The sequence below is a fragment of the Streptopelia decaocto genome, assembly GCF_964273445.1.
Source record: "Streptopelia decaocto genome assembly, chromosome: 1".
Lineage (NCBI taxonomy): Eukaryota > Metazoa > Chordata > Aves > Columbiformes > Columbidae > Streptopelia > Streptopelia decaocto.
The window spans coordinates 43,339,264-43,357,300 of NC_138663.1; the positions used below are offsets into that span (position 1 = coordinate 43,339,264).

At 45.3% G+C, this 18,037-nt stretch overlaps 1 protein-coding gene across 1 annotated transcript in view; it reads right to left on the reverse strand.

The window, feature by feature from the left end:
• Positions 1–18,037, reverse strand: part of UTP20 (UTP20 small subunit processome component) — a 66,474-nt gene that overhangs the window by 1,913 nt on the left and 46,524 nt on the right. Inside the window, exons 44-60 of the mRNA XM_082068696.1 lie at positions 17,188–17,286; positions 16,436–16,603; positions 14,844–15,010; positions 13,793–13,934; positions 13,388–13,504; positions 12,394–12,564; positions 11,473–11,601; positions 10,809–10,919; positions 9,917–9,996; positions 9,126–9,195; positions 7,887–8,069; positions 6,818–6,949; positions 5,224–5,356; positions 3,862–4,061; positions 3,454–3,525; positions 2,408–2,680; positions 1,619–1,745 (exon numbers count right to left, since the gene is read on the reverse strand). Coding sequence (XP_081924822.1) covers positions 1,619–1,745; positions 2,408–2,680; positions 3,454–3,525; positions 3,862–4,061; positions 5,224–5,356; positions 6,818–6,949; positions 7,887–8,069; positions 9,126–9,195; positions 9,917–9,996; positions 10,809–10,919; positions 11,473–11,601; positions 12,394–12,564; positions 13,388–13,504; positions 13,793–13,934; positions 14,844–15,010; positions 16,436–16,603; positions 17,188–17,286 — 2,374 coding nt within the window. The remainder of the gene's footprint in view (positions 1–1,618; positions 1,746–2,407; positions 2,681–3,453; positions 3,526–3,861; positions 4,062–5,223; positions 5,357–6,817; positions 6,950–7,886; positions 8,070–9,125; positions 9,196–9,916; positions 9,997–10,808; positions 10,920–11,472; positions 11,602–12,393; positions 12,565–13,387; positions 13,505–13,792; positions 13,935–14,843; positions 15,011–16,435; positions 16,604–17,187; positions 17,287–18,037) is intronic.

Here is an 18,037-nt window from a genome sequence, read left to right on the forward strand (position 1 = left end):
TTTCCTAAGGATAACGGTTATTAAAAGTGGCTCACTGTATAGAGCCACCAGGGCTCTTTTGGAATAGGCTTTGTTGGAAATGAGAGATGATTTCAGCCTTGTCAGTCAGCATCTCTATCCAGTAGGTACAATAAGGCCTGGCTTAATGGTTAGCATCACTAGTTAGTTACAACTACAATCACTGAAAAAACCCAAAAGATATTGGTGGGAAAAAGGCTTACAAAGAGATGCTGAGGGAAAACTGAGCGCAGGACAAATGCTTCCCTCGTTTTTCCAACAGATCCCTCTTCCAAGTCCTTCAACAGCCTCCAGAGAAGGTTGTTGAAGCTGCTTGCCTGCACAACACCCTTCAATGACAAGTTCCCTGGGTCTACACCCCCTATCAGGTGAAAAACCATCTCTGCAGTTATTCTAAAAAATCATTAGAAGGCCCCTGGTTCTTGTGCTGGCAGAGAAAGCAAAAAGTTGATCTTTATCCACTCACCATACTGTCAATCTCTACTGTATCTTTTCCAAATCTCTTACTTGCTTAACAAAAAAAACCCTGAACTGGTAGCCAAGGCAGCTGTTTCTTACCTACAACACTGTTACTGCCTCCTCCAAGGTTTTTCAGTTGTTTTCTGTCCTTTCTGATATGTGGAGACTGCACACTAAATTTTCATGGCATATTCAAACCAGAGATTTAGAGAAATAGTGCACTTTTTTTTTTTTTTTTTGCTGTCTTTTCCTGACATTGGATTTTGCTTGACTTTAAACATTGTAATGAACTATCTAAACACCAGTGTCTTGCTCTTAAGCCAGGAGTCTCTCACATTAACCAAGAAGTTGGTTTGGCTTTCCCCCCACCAGACATGACTTCTGAAGATCTTTTAAACAAACATCTCCAGGGAGAAACAAGTGGCATTGCTCATTTAGGATCTAGCAGGACAGAGTGACCTGGACTCGCTCAGGAGGATGGGAGAAGTTCTGTGCACAGTTCAGTAGGTGCACACCCACTTGCACAGGTTCCCCTCTTTCAGTCACTGCACACATGCCACGCACTAATGGTCATTTTCTCTATTTCAAAAGGAGCAGCTTGGGGAAAACATCAAGCAACCACCACCAAACTGGCAGTTCCAACTCGTACAGCCCCTTGCTCTACAGTAACACGAGCTGCTATAAAATGCACCGTTTTACATTAAAACTGGAACACGCTTTTAACCATAGGGCAGGGATCTTCATGCCCCTAAGGCTTAGCAACACTTACAAACAGCCCTGTTCCAGCTTCCTTAACACCCATACTCTGTTCCTCTCCTCAGCAAGGGCTCCCTGAGTCTTGTCATGAGTCCACTCTTGATTACTACACTTTTTCCACTACATCACACACTTGAGCTTTACCCACTTGCATGTAGGAGCCTGCCTAACTTTAGTTCTGTCTTTTTCCTTTTCAACATGTAGATTTGTATGCCAGCTGTCAAACACACTCCCCCTTCCCTGGCATTTTAGTTAAACTGCAAGTAGGTGAGATTCACCAATTACGGCATCTGCCTCTCAACAGACAAGAGGAATGACAGGCGGTGTTTGTGCCAAGGCAGAGCTCTGACACTCCCCATTAGTCTTCGTGAGAGGAATCACTTACCTTGCTCTGCGTAGGTGCTGTTCAGCTCCCTGTACAGAGGGGTGAGAATTGTCGGGAGGTAGGGCTTGATCCTGTCTTTCCCCAGATCCACTGAGATTGCTCCCAGGAACTTAAAGATGCAGCTTCTCTGAAAATGAGCGTGTGGGACACGAAGTAAGAAAGGCTGGAAGGAAACTGCCTAACTGAACTGCTACAAGAGGGCTGTGCACCACTGTTCTCTGTACAAGGTGTTGTTTCAGGCACCCAAGTCAGAAACTCACTGCTGTTACAAGCTCTTACTGCAGCCAAGTACAGCCGTTAGATGAGACACAACCCCAAGGGATCTGTAAACCCGTGAGCTGTGACTTCACTGGGTTGGCAGCTGTTACCGCTTTGAACAACAGCCTTGTTCTCACTGTCCTGTACCGAGGCAGCTGAAGCTCAACCTCTCTAACTCTGCATCACAGAGAAGCACAGTACTTTTCCTGATGGTTTCCCACATCCTCCCCTTCTCCTAGCAAATAACTCCACGCTACTATTCCCCCAACCCAGGCATTCAAAGGCAGGGCTGTCCCCTTCAGCGTGGTGCCTTTGTCCTTCCCACCCTTCCACAACCACACACGAGGGCTGGAAGCATCAGCAAGGAGAAGCAGACTGGCACAAGCCTTTCCTGAGAATCCTCTTTGGCACCAACTAACCCTCATTTCAGCACTCTCTGCAGCCAGTCCCCTGGAAGCAAAGGGCCAGAGCAACAGTCTACTGTGCAAGTGCCCACCACATCAAAAGCAGCTGGTCTAACCCTCTTCTTACCTTCAGAGGGACCTTAGGGGAATACGCTGCTTCTCGCTTTGCCATGAGAGAGAGCTTCTTCATTAACCACAGCAATGTGGCTGGCTGGCCTTTCTCTTCTGTGTCTTCTCTTTCTCCCTCTCCTTGAGCAGAAATGTCTTTCTCTTCCTCAACTTCTGAGGTCTCCTGCTCTTCCCCTTCACAGCTGAGTTTTCCTTCAGCCTCTTTACTTTCTTCTGAGGCAGGGGCTAACAAGTAAACAACTTTGGCCACAAAAAGCAAATTCTTTATAACCTGAAGTGTGAAAATACGGTAGTCAGTCACTGAGGGTTGTCAGCACCAGGGCATGTAAGAGCCAAGACTAGATCTGAAAGAGGAACATGCTAACCCAGGGGTCTGTAGTGGCTTTACCCAATGCCATGTGATCCATGAGACAGAGCATGTTGCTCCTAACACAAAGGCCCATCTCAATATCTTCCTGCAGTTTGGGAGCATCTTTCCCCATGAGTTGCTGTGCCTTTTGGGCCCCAGCAGTTCCTGAGGCAGGGCTGCTCCTTTTGTCTTCTCCATCTCTGGCACCCCCTGGCTCTCTACAAGGGAATTTCTGACCAGGTTCACTGTGGAGTCAGACCTTCAAGCAACAGCACAAAGCTGGACTAAAGGTTCTCAGCAAACACGCAAGGGTCCAATGCAGCTGCAGTTAACCAGCACCAGAGATCTGGATCCCTGCTCCAGGATGGGGTTGCCCAATCTGCTCCAGTCTGGGCTGTACAGCCAGACCCTCCCTGACAGATGGGACCCCGGTCCTGGCTTGCACAGTGCCTCCCATTTCTGTCCCTGCCACCCCTCAGCCCTTCCAGCAGGCTGACACCACAGGAGGGGCTCTTCTGGGCCCCCTGAGACACCTGCCTGCTCAGATGCTCTCAGCACAGGGCAGCTGGCGCTGCACTGTGTGTTTGCTCTGAGCCACCAGCAGCGTCACTGTCCTGACAGGGACGTAACATCCTGCTATGGGCCAGAGCCTGCTCTGGGCCCTCTCGTAGCCCCAGACCTGCTCCTGCTCTTACCTGCTCTCCCAGAGACACGTCCAGGAACTTGGACTGCAGCTGATGGCAGAAAGCAAACGCAAGTTCCTTCATCTGGTGAGAGGAAAAAAGAGAAGGAAAATACTCCATGAAAAGAAGTCAATAGCAGAAACTCAAAGCAGTGTTTTGCAGACACCCAAGCTTCCCAGGAAGGCCAAGGTATTGGCTCAGCACAACTTCTCCCTGCATCTTGCAGACTAGAGGGAAATCTTTGTGCTGCTGAGAATAAGATCCCAGAGAAACCCCCTCCCAGTAGCAGAGACACTGCCTCAAACACTTAAATGATCAGGATTAGGCAGCAGACGAGCAACTAAAAGAGAAATGTGCATGCCAAACTATAATACTACTTTTATGTCCCAGCCAGGGAAGGAGTAGCACAGACATCATTACCTTTTTGTCCAGTTCAGCAGTCAAGAAGACTGTAGATGCAGAGAGCTCTGCTGATGACTTTTTCCTCTTCCCAGCCTTTCTTTTCCTCCACTTGTCAACAAGATCTTCTGGCTTGTTAGATGCAAACAACAGGCCAAAGATCTCAGCAGCTGTCAGCCATACCCAGCTGTGAGGATACCACAGGTGAGACTGGACATGACCTGGGGGAAAGAAAACCTCTTTTCAGTACAGAAGCTGGTCCAGTGAGAGCAGAAAAAGAACCAGGTAACTCGAAGAATTATCACAGCACAAGCTACAATAAAAACGTGAAGGAAAGAAACCGTGCTCATCCACTCAGAACATAACCAAAGCCTTCCTAGCAACTCTTATCCAGCCAAAGCAGAGAGCTGCAAAAAGCTACACGTAGCCAAATATCCCCATTGTGACAAGGCATCCTTGAATGCACCCACAGCACTTCCAAACATCCAAAGACGAGGTCATTGCTGGAAAGTGATGGCGACTGGGCAAGCAAAGTGGGCACAGTAAAAAAAGTCACTTGCTCTGATCCTGGCTGACATGCCATGTTTCTGCAGTAACTGTGGTCCCCTCAGGGACTCAGTGCCACAGCTCATCTGTCTGTGATATCTGGGAACTGGCTGCTGTGAGACCCAGGTGAGCTGGTCCTGCTGCAGATGGTCAGATTCAACCCCTGGGGTGAATAACCTCTCGCCCCACCTCTGTCCAAACTGCACATGACCAAGCAACCCAGGCTTTACAAGGGTTATCTCCTGTCTCACTGAAGGCACCTGGCAGGTAGAACTCTTTGGAGACAGTAACCAGCCAGAACCAGGCATTCTCATAGCAGCAAATGAGGCAATTAAAAACAAGGCAAGAAAATGCCAATAAGCCAGCCCAACATTGTATGGTCTCTCTCACAGGGAAACTGCTTGAATCAAATAACCCCCGGGCCTGAACATTCTGGCAGATGCAGAGTATTTACAGACCTATTACCATGTGTCATCACTTGCTGGCTGGTGTGTATGATCTCATCAAGAAAATCTCATCTTCCCAAGAGAACCAAACAATTTCATCCAAGAGGATGTAATTATGGTAGAACACGCAATAGTTTGCAACTATTTGCTCTTGGGATAATAGAAAATACTTCCCAGCAATTGAGACAGAGGGTGTCTTGTTTTCATCAACCACATAACTCTTTCCATTAACATCTTCCTTTTCACTGCCCAGTACCTGCCATGTATTGGCATTTTGCAGCATGCAAGCCTTGTACAACGAAGTTCAGTTGTATATAGTAGGGTGTGAAAAAGCACGTAGCACACAAAGAATCTTCCTTGCAACACAGTTGTAATAATTCTTGATACCTACCCCAGATATTGCTCACAACAGCACTGTTCTTGGTCAACTGAATGAAGTTGCACTCTGTGATTAGCTTTTTTACCAGCACAAGAAAGCTGAATAGCAGCCTGTCTGCAGCCTTCTCTTCCTCCTCTTCAGTTATCTAATAAAAGCAGCAAGAAAGATGCTCATGAGAACCTGAAAACAGAGCTTGTTTACACTACTAGATAAATTTGAGATCAACCCTGCAAAGAAACAGAAGATTGACTAGTACCCAGTTCCCAAACCAGACAGACAAGAAGCAACTCCACTAAAGCATCTCCTCTGGAGACTCAACCTCTGCAGGAGATTGCTATTAGAATTATTCTTCTTGGTTTTTATACAGATGTTACTATAACAAACTGTTAGGTTTCTAGATGCAAGAAATTACACACAATATATATCATTTATGTCTAGACATGTATTTGTGCAGATTTGGTTTTCATTCTTAGAGCCAAGATGAGTGCAGATTTGCCTGTGTCACCTGGGAAGCCCCAAGTTGTTATAACACTGTGTGCACTGTCTTACTAAATCGCCTTCAGGTCTTCACCCTGCTTGTAATCACCAGGTGGTTTGGTACAACTAGTCAGTGCTTTACCTACATGTCACAGCACAGGGGGTGATTACACTGAATTTCTCCTCACTGCAGGTATTTTATTTTCATCTCTCGACAATTTACATACTCCGAGGTTGTTCTCTCTTGTTCAGCATGTTGCCCTTGCACATTAGAAACATACATGGTCACTCCCCAGGTGCAGTGACTGGGATCCCTTTGGGATTACCACATGGCAAACAGAATCTGAGGCAGCCTGTGCACAATCATGTGCACTGAAAAGATTTTCCATAAAACAAAACTGCGTTCTGAAGTACAGGAAGGGAACACCTTTGAAAGTGAAAGCTGCAGATAACACTGAAGAAAGCAGACAGTCACGAGCAATGCACTCCGGAGCTTCTACGCTTGCACAAATCTCTGCAGCTGGCAGACACGTTTCCCAGTTAAACAGACGTCGTCGGTGTGATCATCATGCTGTTTTCCAACTAAAGAGATTCTAGCCCATCCCAGTGCTACCTGTGCACCCTGCCATTCTTTCTGATGGTGGTTTTTATAGCTCCACTTTGAACAAAAAACAGAAGTCCCTCCTCTCCTGCCACTGCAGGAAAGACCAGAAGCAGGAAAAACTACCTTAACATACATCCTGCCACATGCTGTTGACTCACCAAATCAAACAGGTAAAAAACAAATGCCTGAGACTCAAGGGCTGTCTCAAGAACCCCTTCCACCCACAGAGATCTTGATGGAGGCTGGGGCAAGGAGCAATATATCTGCTGGTTACACAGTATGGCTGCAGGTTCAGGCCAGGTTCCTCTGCCCCCTCGTGGCCTCAAATTTGGGCTTACAGACAAAAAATATGGTTCTAGATCAGTGAGGCTCCCTTCAGAACAAACGTGTGTATTTCATGCATTTCCTTGGTCCCAGACAGTAGGTCCAGCTGTTAAATAACTCCTACACTTCCTCCCTTCTTCAATTTTGTTAATTCTCTTAATTCTCTTTCCCCAAGCGTCACACATGGGAAAAATTACTTACGTGTTCAAATTTCACTGGGTTGATTTCTTTTTCAATCAAGGTGAGGACAGCTTCAAGCCGCCGTTCAAACATTACTCCCTCCACTTCAACAAACAAACCACATGCCTGGGCAGCCAACCTCCTGTGTGAGCTCTGCCAACAGAAAGAATAACACCCCTTGTTACTTCTCGATAATCAAATCTGCAGCTCCCATCTGCAGGAGCTTGTAGCAACCCTCACTTTTGCCTATAGCAACAGCATCCTAAGACAGGCTGGTTTTCAGAAAAGGAGTTGCTACCAGCTAGGGACAAAAGCATCTGGCAGCACAAGTTATCCCCAGAAACACACCCTAAAACTGAATGCCAAAAGGTCTTTTCCAGCCCAGTTAACAGCTGCGATGCTCCGGGAGCTACTCTGCACTCTTTGATTCTTCACAGCGCAACAGACATCTCACAGCTATAAACAGGAACTCAACGCACTAGAGATGAAAAGGATGAAGTGATGAAGAACATCTGCTCCTCTAGTGTAGAGAGACAGAAGTCGAGTGCAGCTGTAGAACAACTAAACACCCAGGCACCCAGATCAAAATAGGAGACCCATAAGACTAGGTTTGCCACCTTGCAGCTGCTGGTGACAGAATGAAACAAGTATGAGCTAAAGACAGCACAACAAGCCAATTACTGGGACCAGAAGAGCTTTAAAGGAATTTGCTCAAACCTTTAACCTGAGCAAAGACTACATTTGGTGAAATACCTGACCCAGAAGAGGAACTGTTAGAAAGCAGCACCATGCAGCTGGGAAGTCTGTAGATTGACCTACATCAGCAGCAGTTCCCTACATTTGTGCAGCTATATGAAGCTGTATCATTTATTCCTCTTCTTACTAGCAACGGCTATGGTGCTGAGTACAGCTTTAAAGAGCTTTTATTCTAAGCTGAATCTTGCTCACACTCTTTTCCTAAAACTACTAATTCAGGCATAATTGAATCAACCAATCAACCTGACCTGGTATTAGTAATCTTTCAATTGCCTTAGCCTTACTTAGCCCCCCAAAAAATCCAGACCTGGTTAATGAAAAGACCACAGAATACCTTCTTGCTGTGAAACCACTCTGTGACCAGAGAAAACATCAGATCTTGCTTTTCACTGCTTATCTTACTGAGGAGAGATTTACAAGTCAAAGCCGCCATCTTCTTGCATTTGGCAGAGTCATCATTTATCATCATCATACAAAGGGAGAGAAAAAACAGCCCGCAGTATTTGTGGAGGAGATTCTAGAAAGAAACAACCATTAGTCAACTGCACATCCCCAAGGAGCTTCTGGCATTTAAAGGGGAAAAGAGGGGGATTTGTTGCACCACACAGAGGAACATCAGCCCTGAGACAGGTCCACATCAAGGCAGATGAACTGAAAGGAGGGGGTGACCCAGTTGTTGTTGGAGCACATGGGGAGTGTTCAACAGCCCCGGCCCTGCTCTGCCTTTGAGTTATAGAATCATAGAATGTCATGAGTTGGAAGGGACCCACAAAGATCACCGAGTCCAACTCCTGTCCCTGCACAGGACAACCCCACAGTTCACACCATGTGTCTGAGGGCTTGTCCAGTCTCTTCTTGAACACTGTCAGGCTTGGGGCCGTGACACCTCCCTGGGGAGCCTGTTCCAGTGCTGCACCACCCTCTGGGTAAAGAACCTTTTCCTAATGTCCAAACTAAACCTCCCCTGGCACATCTTCCTGCCATTCCCTTGGGTTCTGTCATTGTTCACTAAAGACAAGAGTTCGGGAGCATCAAACCTTAGAGGGCATTTTCATGCCCAGCTCCCACTGAAACAGCCTTAAATTCCGCAGCACTGCAGCAGTCAGCCCAAAGGTCCGTCTCTCATAGACAGCAGCTCTTTGCTGATTTACAGAGTTGCCAGGAACCAAGCTGAGATACTAAATCTAATCAGGCAGTGGTGAACCACAGCTTACTGTGCAGAATTTCTCTTCCTTCCTCCCAAAGTCTTGCTTGGCTGCACTTCTCTTAGTCTCCTGAATGCTCAGTCAAGCTCCAGCTGCAGAGCTTCAAGGCACCTTAGCATTTTGTGTATGTTATTCTGCACAGATGCACAGTTATTTTTTCTGCTTTCATTTTGATCTACCCTTCTCCAGTCAGGCCAACAAAACAGATATGGTACATCACACACCAGTTCAGTCAACAATATTTCTCATGAATGTTCAAAAACCCCCACAATGAGAAAACTCCAGACTTCACTTGCTGTTCTGAAAATGCTGCTACTGCAATCTGCAGTAACTGCTTGAAACTCGGAACACCAAGGGGTGCTTGTTACCTGTGGGAACATGTCAAGGAGGTACGCGATCATCTCCAGCGCAGATTCCCTTCCAGTTTCATACTCGTACCTGTGAGGAAATGATTAATGATTAAGGCTGGGTTAATACACTAGAAAGTTGCTAACAGTTTACAAGAACAGTCAATGCCAGAAACACACACTGACAAGGATCTTTCTACAACAGCTACCAGCCCTGGTCTGGTACTTGGGAGAAGAGAAGCAGCTGACCCATCACCCCCACCTCTCAGAGAACAGGCACAGGGAGACAGGCAAAAAACAGCCCCAGTCAACTTGATTCAGCACAGCCACACTGTGCTACAGTGCTGGGGAATGTGGTAAACTAGTGTCACCTTGAGCAAGGGAGGGGACATGCTCAGAAGGAAGTTTCAGGCATGCTGCTCCTGCTGAAATGCTGCAGTTGATCTCAACTGTGCCTGCAGCTGCAGGTGAGACCATTGCCATGGGACAGCAGTCATATAAATGCACCTTCCTGTATTCTTTCTGATTTTCCAGTTAGCCTGGTTCACAACCAGTGTAGCTGGTTAACCACTAAGTAAACAACAGAACCTTTGCTTACAAAGAGATAAAGAACAACAAAACCAGTTGTAAAACAGGGAAGAGAAAAAAGAATTGCTTTATCAAAAAGGAAGTGTTTTAGAGGTAGGAAAAATCAAGACTTCAGCCACACCCTCTGCTACTCATAAACAGCCCGCTGACACACAAGGTGGCCACTAAGGTCATATTTAAGCAACAAGGTTCTGTTCTGACCGGTGTCAGGAATATAAACTCACTCCAGTTGTGCGAGTATGAAATCCAAATTGGGTTTCAGCTTGTCACCAAGGGGGTAGTCCAGAATATATTTTAAGTAAAGCTGGAAAGAAAAAAAAAAAAAACAACAACACAGAGAGGAGTTACATGAAACACTCAGGAAAGCTTGTAAAAACATTATGAAGAAAATTTAGTGATGGAGCAGCAAGTTTATAAGAACCAGCCCTCTCATCCCAATACTATTACACAAGGGGTCAACAACTGTTCCCAAGCTCTGTGCCTGGAACAAGACCTGCAGGTGGTGGACAACTGCCAGATCGGCCTTCAGAATATTACTGTGATTTGTGCAAGTTCCTGATAAGAGAGATCCTGCATCCTGCAAAATTCATCCTGTAACTGTGGACATGCACTATTTTGTTAAGCACAGCTCCTGCCGCATCTGTATCCCAGTGCTTGAAACAAAGCAAACAATTCAGCCATTTGGTTGCTTTTAGCTTGGAAAGAATGAGGAAGTAGAGGGAAGGAATCCTGGATTTGTGGAAACTTCTGCTGGGATTCAGAAAAGGGCACGGCTCTTAAGTTACATGTGCCTAAAATCCTCCAAAGGATTTTACTGCTCAGTAAACTACTACTCACTACTACTCAGCAGTGAGCTCAGTAGCTCACTGCTACTGAGCAGCTCTCTGGAAGTATGGCATGGCAGGCAGACTGCGATTGCTGTGCACCAGGCACAAGAACTAATCCCAGCCAGATAACGAGGAGAACAAGGATTATTAAGAAGGGGAAATGGAGTTAGTTAGGGGTTCAGCAGGGCTAAGGCACAAGTCCATGAAAGCTGAGATGGCCACACCGAGCCCTCTAGGCTGTCAGACAGCTTTAGGTGAAGTAAGATGAGAGACTTTTCATTCCACCCACCTGCCTGCACTGCACTCGCACCGGCTCACTCTGACCTGTGATGGCCAGCTGGGCAACCTTCTGCAGCACATCATCAATTTCAGGGACAATCAGCTTCCTGGATAAAATAGCCTAAAAATGCAGAAAGCACAGCTGGAGTTATGTCATTTTGCTTTCACCATGTGAGATGCAGTACTATAACCTGGGACTACACTGGTCTCAGGTGGTACATTAACAATGACTTTTTCACATGTTCAAATGTAGCCAGAGAACTTAAAAAACCCCCAAAACAACAAAACAAAACAACAATAAAACAGACAAACAACAAAACCCACAAACTAAAAAAAAAAAAAAAAAAGAGTGGCTTACGAATCCATTTCTATTTCTTTTGAATGACAGAATACCTGGTCTAATGATTAGGGATGTTGATTCTTCAGCAAAAACATCCTCAGATTCAAATACATCCTCATATGCATGTGTATAAAACAACCTCCTGAACAATTTTAAAGAGTGACTACAAGTCAAATAGGAGAGCTTTGCTGCTTTTCCCCCACCTATAACAGCGAGCCTTAACAGCATCCTGCAGACTGTTCCTGACGTGAGACTGTACAGCCTTGCACCAGGAGGCAGAATCACTGCCATTTCAGTGGCCCACAGAATCCATATGCCTGTGTCACAGGAATACCTTGAGAAGGCCAAAGGCAGTGGCTTGGCGCGATGAATCATAAATGTCCTCTTCAGCAAAGCCAAGCAACACTTGGAGCTGTTTGCTTGTTATCTGGCTCTTTGCGTTCTTGACAAGTATTGTTACACACTGCAAAATAAAATTGCACATTGTCAGTACACACGGAGTTCTGTAAAATACAAGCCCACACAAAAGCCTGACTCTGTTTATACCACTTAGGTCTAAAAGACAAACTGCTACTCTGAAACATGCAGCTAACAAACATTGCTCTCACCACATTCTGCTTTCAGTTGGCATTTCAGAGCACAAACAAATACCCGAATTCAGACTGGTCCTTAAAATAAGTGGGGATGCTCCCAGACATGACTCATGATGCAGAAATGCAGCCAGGAAGAGGTAAGAGTGCTTCTGGTACTGGCATTCCATATGAGTTACGGTAACTTTCCCTTATGGGAAGCTTATGAAGCTTACTTAATCCAGCAATGTGTTTAGAAGACAGCTACAGAAAGACACTGCACACTGTAAGTGTAGTTAGCTATTACTATTGTTAATTGCTCCCTTCCCTTGTCTCACTTCAGCTGCCAGGGTTTACTCCAATGAAATATGTTATTATAAAAGCAAGCTATTCAAGTACAAAACTGACACCTCTCAAAAGACAGGGTGGTAACATGATACTGTTATAAGGAGAAAAGAAAGCAAATATGCTTCTATAAAAACACTTCTTCAGTTCCAAGCTGTGCATTAATTGGGGGTAACTTTCTTTAAGTTTGCACCTGGGAAAGAATCAACAAGGCCACATTTCCCTCGCTACCTTGTGATCTCCAAGACTGCCTCTCCAGGAGATTGCAGGAGTGATGTGAAGGGTCTCATTCTGCAAAGTTAATCCTAAAGTAGGAAAGAGCAGAGCTGGGTCTGACTTACTTTGAAACAGCTCACAACCAGGTGGAAATTCTGGCCTTTGGCTATTCCTGTCTTGGCAAATTCTTTCAGCAAGAGGAAAAGCTGCTTAATCAGTGGCTCTAGATTTGTACTGACAGAAGGCAAAGGGAACTTTAAAATCCATACCAAGGACTGCAGAGCACCAGTTATCACCTGTAAGAAAGAGCCAAAGGACAGCATGTGGGTACAACGACACTGAGAGAACTCTTTCCTCACTCTGTTACAGACACGGCCATCTGCAACTGTGGTAAAAGCCAATTAGCTAACAAAATCAACCTCTTTCAAACCATTCACATAATGACAATGCAAAGGGTTTCTCAGCTCTAAAAGCACTATCTGCCACTTCCCAACTCTTTAACTTTGATTTTACTAGGTAAAAACATAAACACAGTGCCAATTCAGTGAGATAACAGGAACTCTTTCTGAAGCCAAGATGCCTTCAAGGCACAGAAGTAGCTCTGCCAAAAACCCAGGTCACCTGAAAGCCCTGCTCCAAATATCTGATAGCACATGAGGCATGCCTTCCATTCCCGGGAAACTCAAGGTTTAACAGCTTCCCTCCTAGGCTCACTCAAATGCAAAGCTGCCCAAAAAGGAGGCTGCTGGTAATAAAGACATTAGAGTTGCATCAAAAGAAACCACAATTGTGATGACACTGCTCCCAGCAGCCATAGGACCTCATGAAACTCCTCACAGATAGCCTAAAATGTCCTTGTATCAACATGCTCAAAGAGAACTTGTCCATACTTGAACCTGCAGCACATGGGGCAGAGCATGAAGCCCTCCAACAGCCACAATCCTTCTTCCCGCTTGGGACATCATGTCCTCAGACAACCTAATTGCACACCTATGAAATCAGATTTGAGCACTGGATGACTTTCTCTTCTTTTGCAGATCACCTGTCAGATGATATTTGTGGGTAGGACCCTTTTTAGTAGAACAGACAGAACAGACAGACTCCAGCTCAGAGCTGTACCTTGACATCCATAGATTTCAGGCAGTCTATAAGCAGCTGAACAAAAGGATCCAACATTTCTAAAGCATGTTCCTCAGAAGAATTTACTTTGGACCTCTTCAGGCTCATGTGCAGGAGCTGGCGTAGAAAACACAGGACATTCATCTCAAAGTCAGGCAAGGACTCAAATAAGTCAAGGAAGGTCCCACATTGTTTCAGGTTATAGTAAAATTTATGCCACACCCTATTCAAATATCTGCAACAGGCTGAGCACTTTATACAGTTCTCTTAAGAGGCGCCCTTGGAGTTACCACATGCAAAATAAAATTAAGGCTAGGGACTCTGTTGTAAGCACAATATATTCAAAATACCATACTCTTAACAAAAAATTTGATTGCAAAGCTTGGTATGTGAGGAGATCCTTACCCGAAGTCCTGAATCAACCAAGATGTACGTGTTAGTCCTGCTGCTGACACGTGCCTTCTGGCCTCCTCTCGTGGGAGTGGGCTGGAGCAGCAGGCAGCTCTCTGGTTGCAGCCGAGGATCTGGAGGAGGTGCAACTGTTTTTCTGAAAAGCAGGGTATGGCAAAGGAGAATACTCAGATTTCAACGCTCTCCACAACAAGCTTGCTGTTGGGAGTGAAGAGACCTGGACTGAGCTTAGCTGCTCCCCACACAGCAAGGAAAAGCAAGTCACAGCGAGAGTGCAATGAAATAAAAACAACTTGAGAACAGTATGACAGATGGCACTCTCAGACTTGAGAACAATATCACTGTTACAAAGATAACAAATGCACACTGATCTGCATAACATCCCCTTTATTTTTTTCTTCTCAATGGACAGATCAACCTTGGTAGCTCCTTCAAGCAAATTACCTCCTGCCGCTGCCCACTGCACCTCATTTACAGATACTTACTTGAATTTCTGACGGCTTATAAAACTACTCCAAGAAGTCTGCAGACAGCTGTCAGATCCTAGAACAAGTCAGCCTACGTAACACAGGAGATGTAAGACATCCAGGCCCAACTCTGAGCAGTGACACCACCAGATGGAGAGGAAATCTGATGTTTCTCCCTGGCTTCTGCACCAAAATGATAAAGTGACAGCCCACAGTCTCTCTTGTTCCTGACCTCATGAAAACATCCAGGACCCAAACAAGTCCTATATGGCAGTTAGTAGCTTGCTTCTGAACACTGCCCCTTGTCCATTCACCCAAACACTAAAATGCACACTTGCTGAAGGCCTTGAGCACTTGCAAGAGTAGATTCACATGAATTCTGTAAGTGCTCACTCCCATTTCCAAACTTTCTTTTTGCCATCTGACTGCCCACATAATTCACCTACATTGAAAGCAAAAGACAAATAAAAGCAAAGGAACCTCTCATACATTTGATTGGTTGGTTTTGAGAGCTACCATTTCTGGAAACAAACCTCCCAACCGATTACAGACTGTCTGGATAACACCCTGGAACTCACTTGGCTTTCTCAGTGAGCAGAGGCAAGTTTTCACTGATGAGACCATGACTGAGGAGGAGGAGAGATTCCGCATTCATGTCAGAATTGAAGATCAGTCCTGCCATGATGTGACGCAGCGCCTCATGCACCTTCCGGACTATCTTCAGGCTTGTGGTGCTCTCCAGAACCTGAAAAAGCACAACCATGAGAGGTAGGAGGGAAACATAAGGGCAACAATCTGCTATCTGTATTCAGAAATCATGGGAAAAGCCAGAGCAATTCCTCCTTCATCAAATGGTGCTGCAAGTCCCCAGCTCCCTACATGAACAGCATCACTTTGCTTCAGCTCTACCCCAGTGTCCCTCCCTTTCTCTCCAGCCAGTTCACCTATCGCCACAAGGACACTCCGGAGCTCATGAGAAAACCAGGGCTCCATTTCTGCATCAGCTTGCATCCTACTAAAAAAACTGCATCTCTGAAAAAGCAATTATTGCACATGGACAGACCCAGAATACATTTTGGTGACATTTCCTCCATGCACAAGTGTGCTGGTTTGACTGAAAACGGGTTAATTTTCTTCATGCAATTAGAAACCTTTCTTTTTCATAGCTAGCATGCTCATTATTTGGACTTAGTTTGAGAACAAGAGATAACACCCTAGCACAGAGTAAATGTTTTTAATTGCTCTAGTCTGAGAGCTAAGGACACTCTGAGTGCTCTGCCCACAGGTGTGAGATACTGAGGAACAGGGGCACGGATGGGGCAGAGTTTGACTGACATCCAGACTGATCTATGAGAGTATTCCATCCCATTAGCATCATGCTTCAGACTTAAGAAAAGTTAGGACCTTCCGGGTCACTGTGTCTCTCTCTCTCTGGGGTGCAGCTGGGGGAGTTTTGGTTGGGACATTTAATCTGGCCTTTTCCTTTTTGCAGAGGCCTCTGGGCTTTTCTGCCTTTTTTTAATCTCTTTTGGATCAGCTGTTCAGGACTGGGGTATCGCTTCCTGGGACTGGCTGCTTAGTGGGGACGGAGTTCATGGGGAATTGCATTGAGTATCTTTTATTTTATATTCTATTTATATTCTATTTCTATTTTACATATGCATATATATATATTCACTGGTAGTGTGTTAGTATTTTGTTATTTTATTAAACTGTGTTTATCTCAATCCAAGTTTTTCCCTTTTGATTCTCTCCCCTATTAGGGAAGGGGGAGGGTGTGAGTGAGGGACTATTGAGGCTGTATTCCTAGCTCGGGTTAAACCATGACAAGAGATCAAACCACAGAGTGGCCTTGTAGGACTTTGGAGCTCCAGAGAAAACAAGAAATGGCAGAGGGAGAGGGTGTGGAGAACTCACAGTGGGATGTTTCCTCTCTAGCAGGGGTTGAAAGCGGCCCAGAACACCTTTACCTGCCCTGGACATCAACAGTAAAATCTCATTTTATGAACTGGATGCATACTACTTTCCAAAAGAAAAATGGGAAGCCAGAGTAGTATTATATAGGTAATTTCACAGTAGCCACCTGCAGGCACTGCACTAGAGTTTATTTTAGACCATACAGAACTGAGAGTGCTTAGAATTGAGAAAGACTGTGGCTGATTTTTCTTACCTCTTTCAGTGGCAGAATGAGTTTTGTCACCTGGCCCTTTCCTATGAACTTTCCAAGAATTTCATAGGAATCATAACTCTTGCTCTTGCGTGCTTCCATGACCTTGGAGACAATTCCCTTCACTTCTTTCTCTTCAGCTATATTCCCAAACAACTCTTGGTTGAAAATCTTTGGAAACGAGGCAAGAGAAGTGAATGAGAGGAGCAGAAAAGGTTCCTCCAGTAGCAGAACAACACTGTTCGTCACAGAAAAAAAACAATTCTCCAGTTTTCCCACAAATCATGTCTACCTTTCCTTTGTCAACATAAAACACCTCAGTCTAAGCACACCAGATGACGACGCTGTTCTCACACCCCTCTGTCATGTTGTGATACAGGGAATGGGACTGCAGGCAGACCATGACTTACAAATATACCCTGTGGCCAGCTGAGCTCCTGGGCTCCATGGACTGCACTGACTAGATGTTTGTTGACTTGCTCAGCCATTTAGAGTACATGGAAATACAGTAAGGTATCTCAATCCTTAACCCATTCCCCCTCAGGATGCAGGGCTTAGGATATAGCCCCAGAGATACTCTGCCACTCTACAAAGGCTCTGCTGATGCCTCAGTAGAAACCAGTCTCCCTTCTTTGCAATACACACACAAATAGCCCTGTATACCACCACGTCCAAGACAATCTATACAAAACCTTCCCAGAACTTGCCCCAGACACTTAATGATGCTCTTTTCTTCAATCTTGAATAGCTTTTACCTCAATCAGGATATCTAAGCAGGGGTCCAAATCACCAGCACTGAGCCTGGTAGTAAGGCCCTTCAGTAACAGGTTCACAGTGAAAGTCAGCACATGGAGCTAGAGAAAAAGAGAACAGATCACGTTTCCCAACCCCTCATAGACCTCTTCAACAATACTGCATGGGGAGATTCCCATAGTAGAGATACCACAACTCACACACTGCACATGAGCTCTCATTATAGGAAAAAAAATCACTGGGAGAATGAGAATCCATGTACTGGCAGCAGGAAGAGGACCCCTGTCCCTCTACATACTGCCAGGAGGGCTGGAATCTCCTCTTTCCCCAGTGCTCTTATCGGTATTTTTAGGCTGTATGGGTTGGCACTTTCACTGTCACAGCAGCTAGAAGTTCATGCTATTCCACTGTGGTAATTCACATAGAAAACTTTTCCTAACCTCAGCCACTGTGGAAACAGGAAAGATGGCTCTGGATCTAGGAAGCAAGACTTCAGCTAGCTTCACCACATACTGTCTGTGCAGCCTCTGTGCCAACTCATTTCAGATGATGCTTGACCCTAATGACCTTACTGGAAAGATTTCTACCAATCTTATTAGAACCAGAAATTCATCCTTCAGCTGCATGCCCCAACTCTTCAGTGGGAAAATGGAGATCCTCTCTTCTTCCCTGATTAGACTCTTCAAGTTCTTTGGGTACTGACCCTCATTGAACACTTTGCAGAACAAAGACTGATGTAGGCACTAGCAGTAGTATTTAGTTATACCAAGCTATTCTACCAGTGCAAAACAATTTCAGTAGCAACTTCCTTTGGATTCTCCTCCTAATACATTAAAAAAAACCCTACAGAGA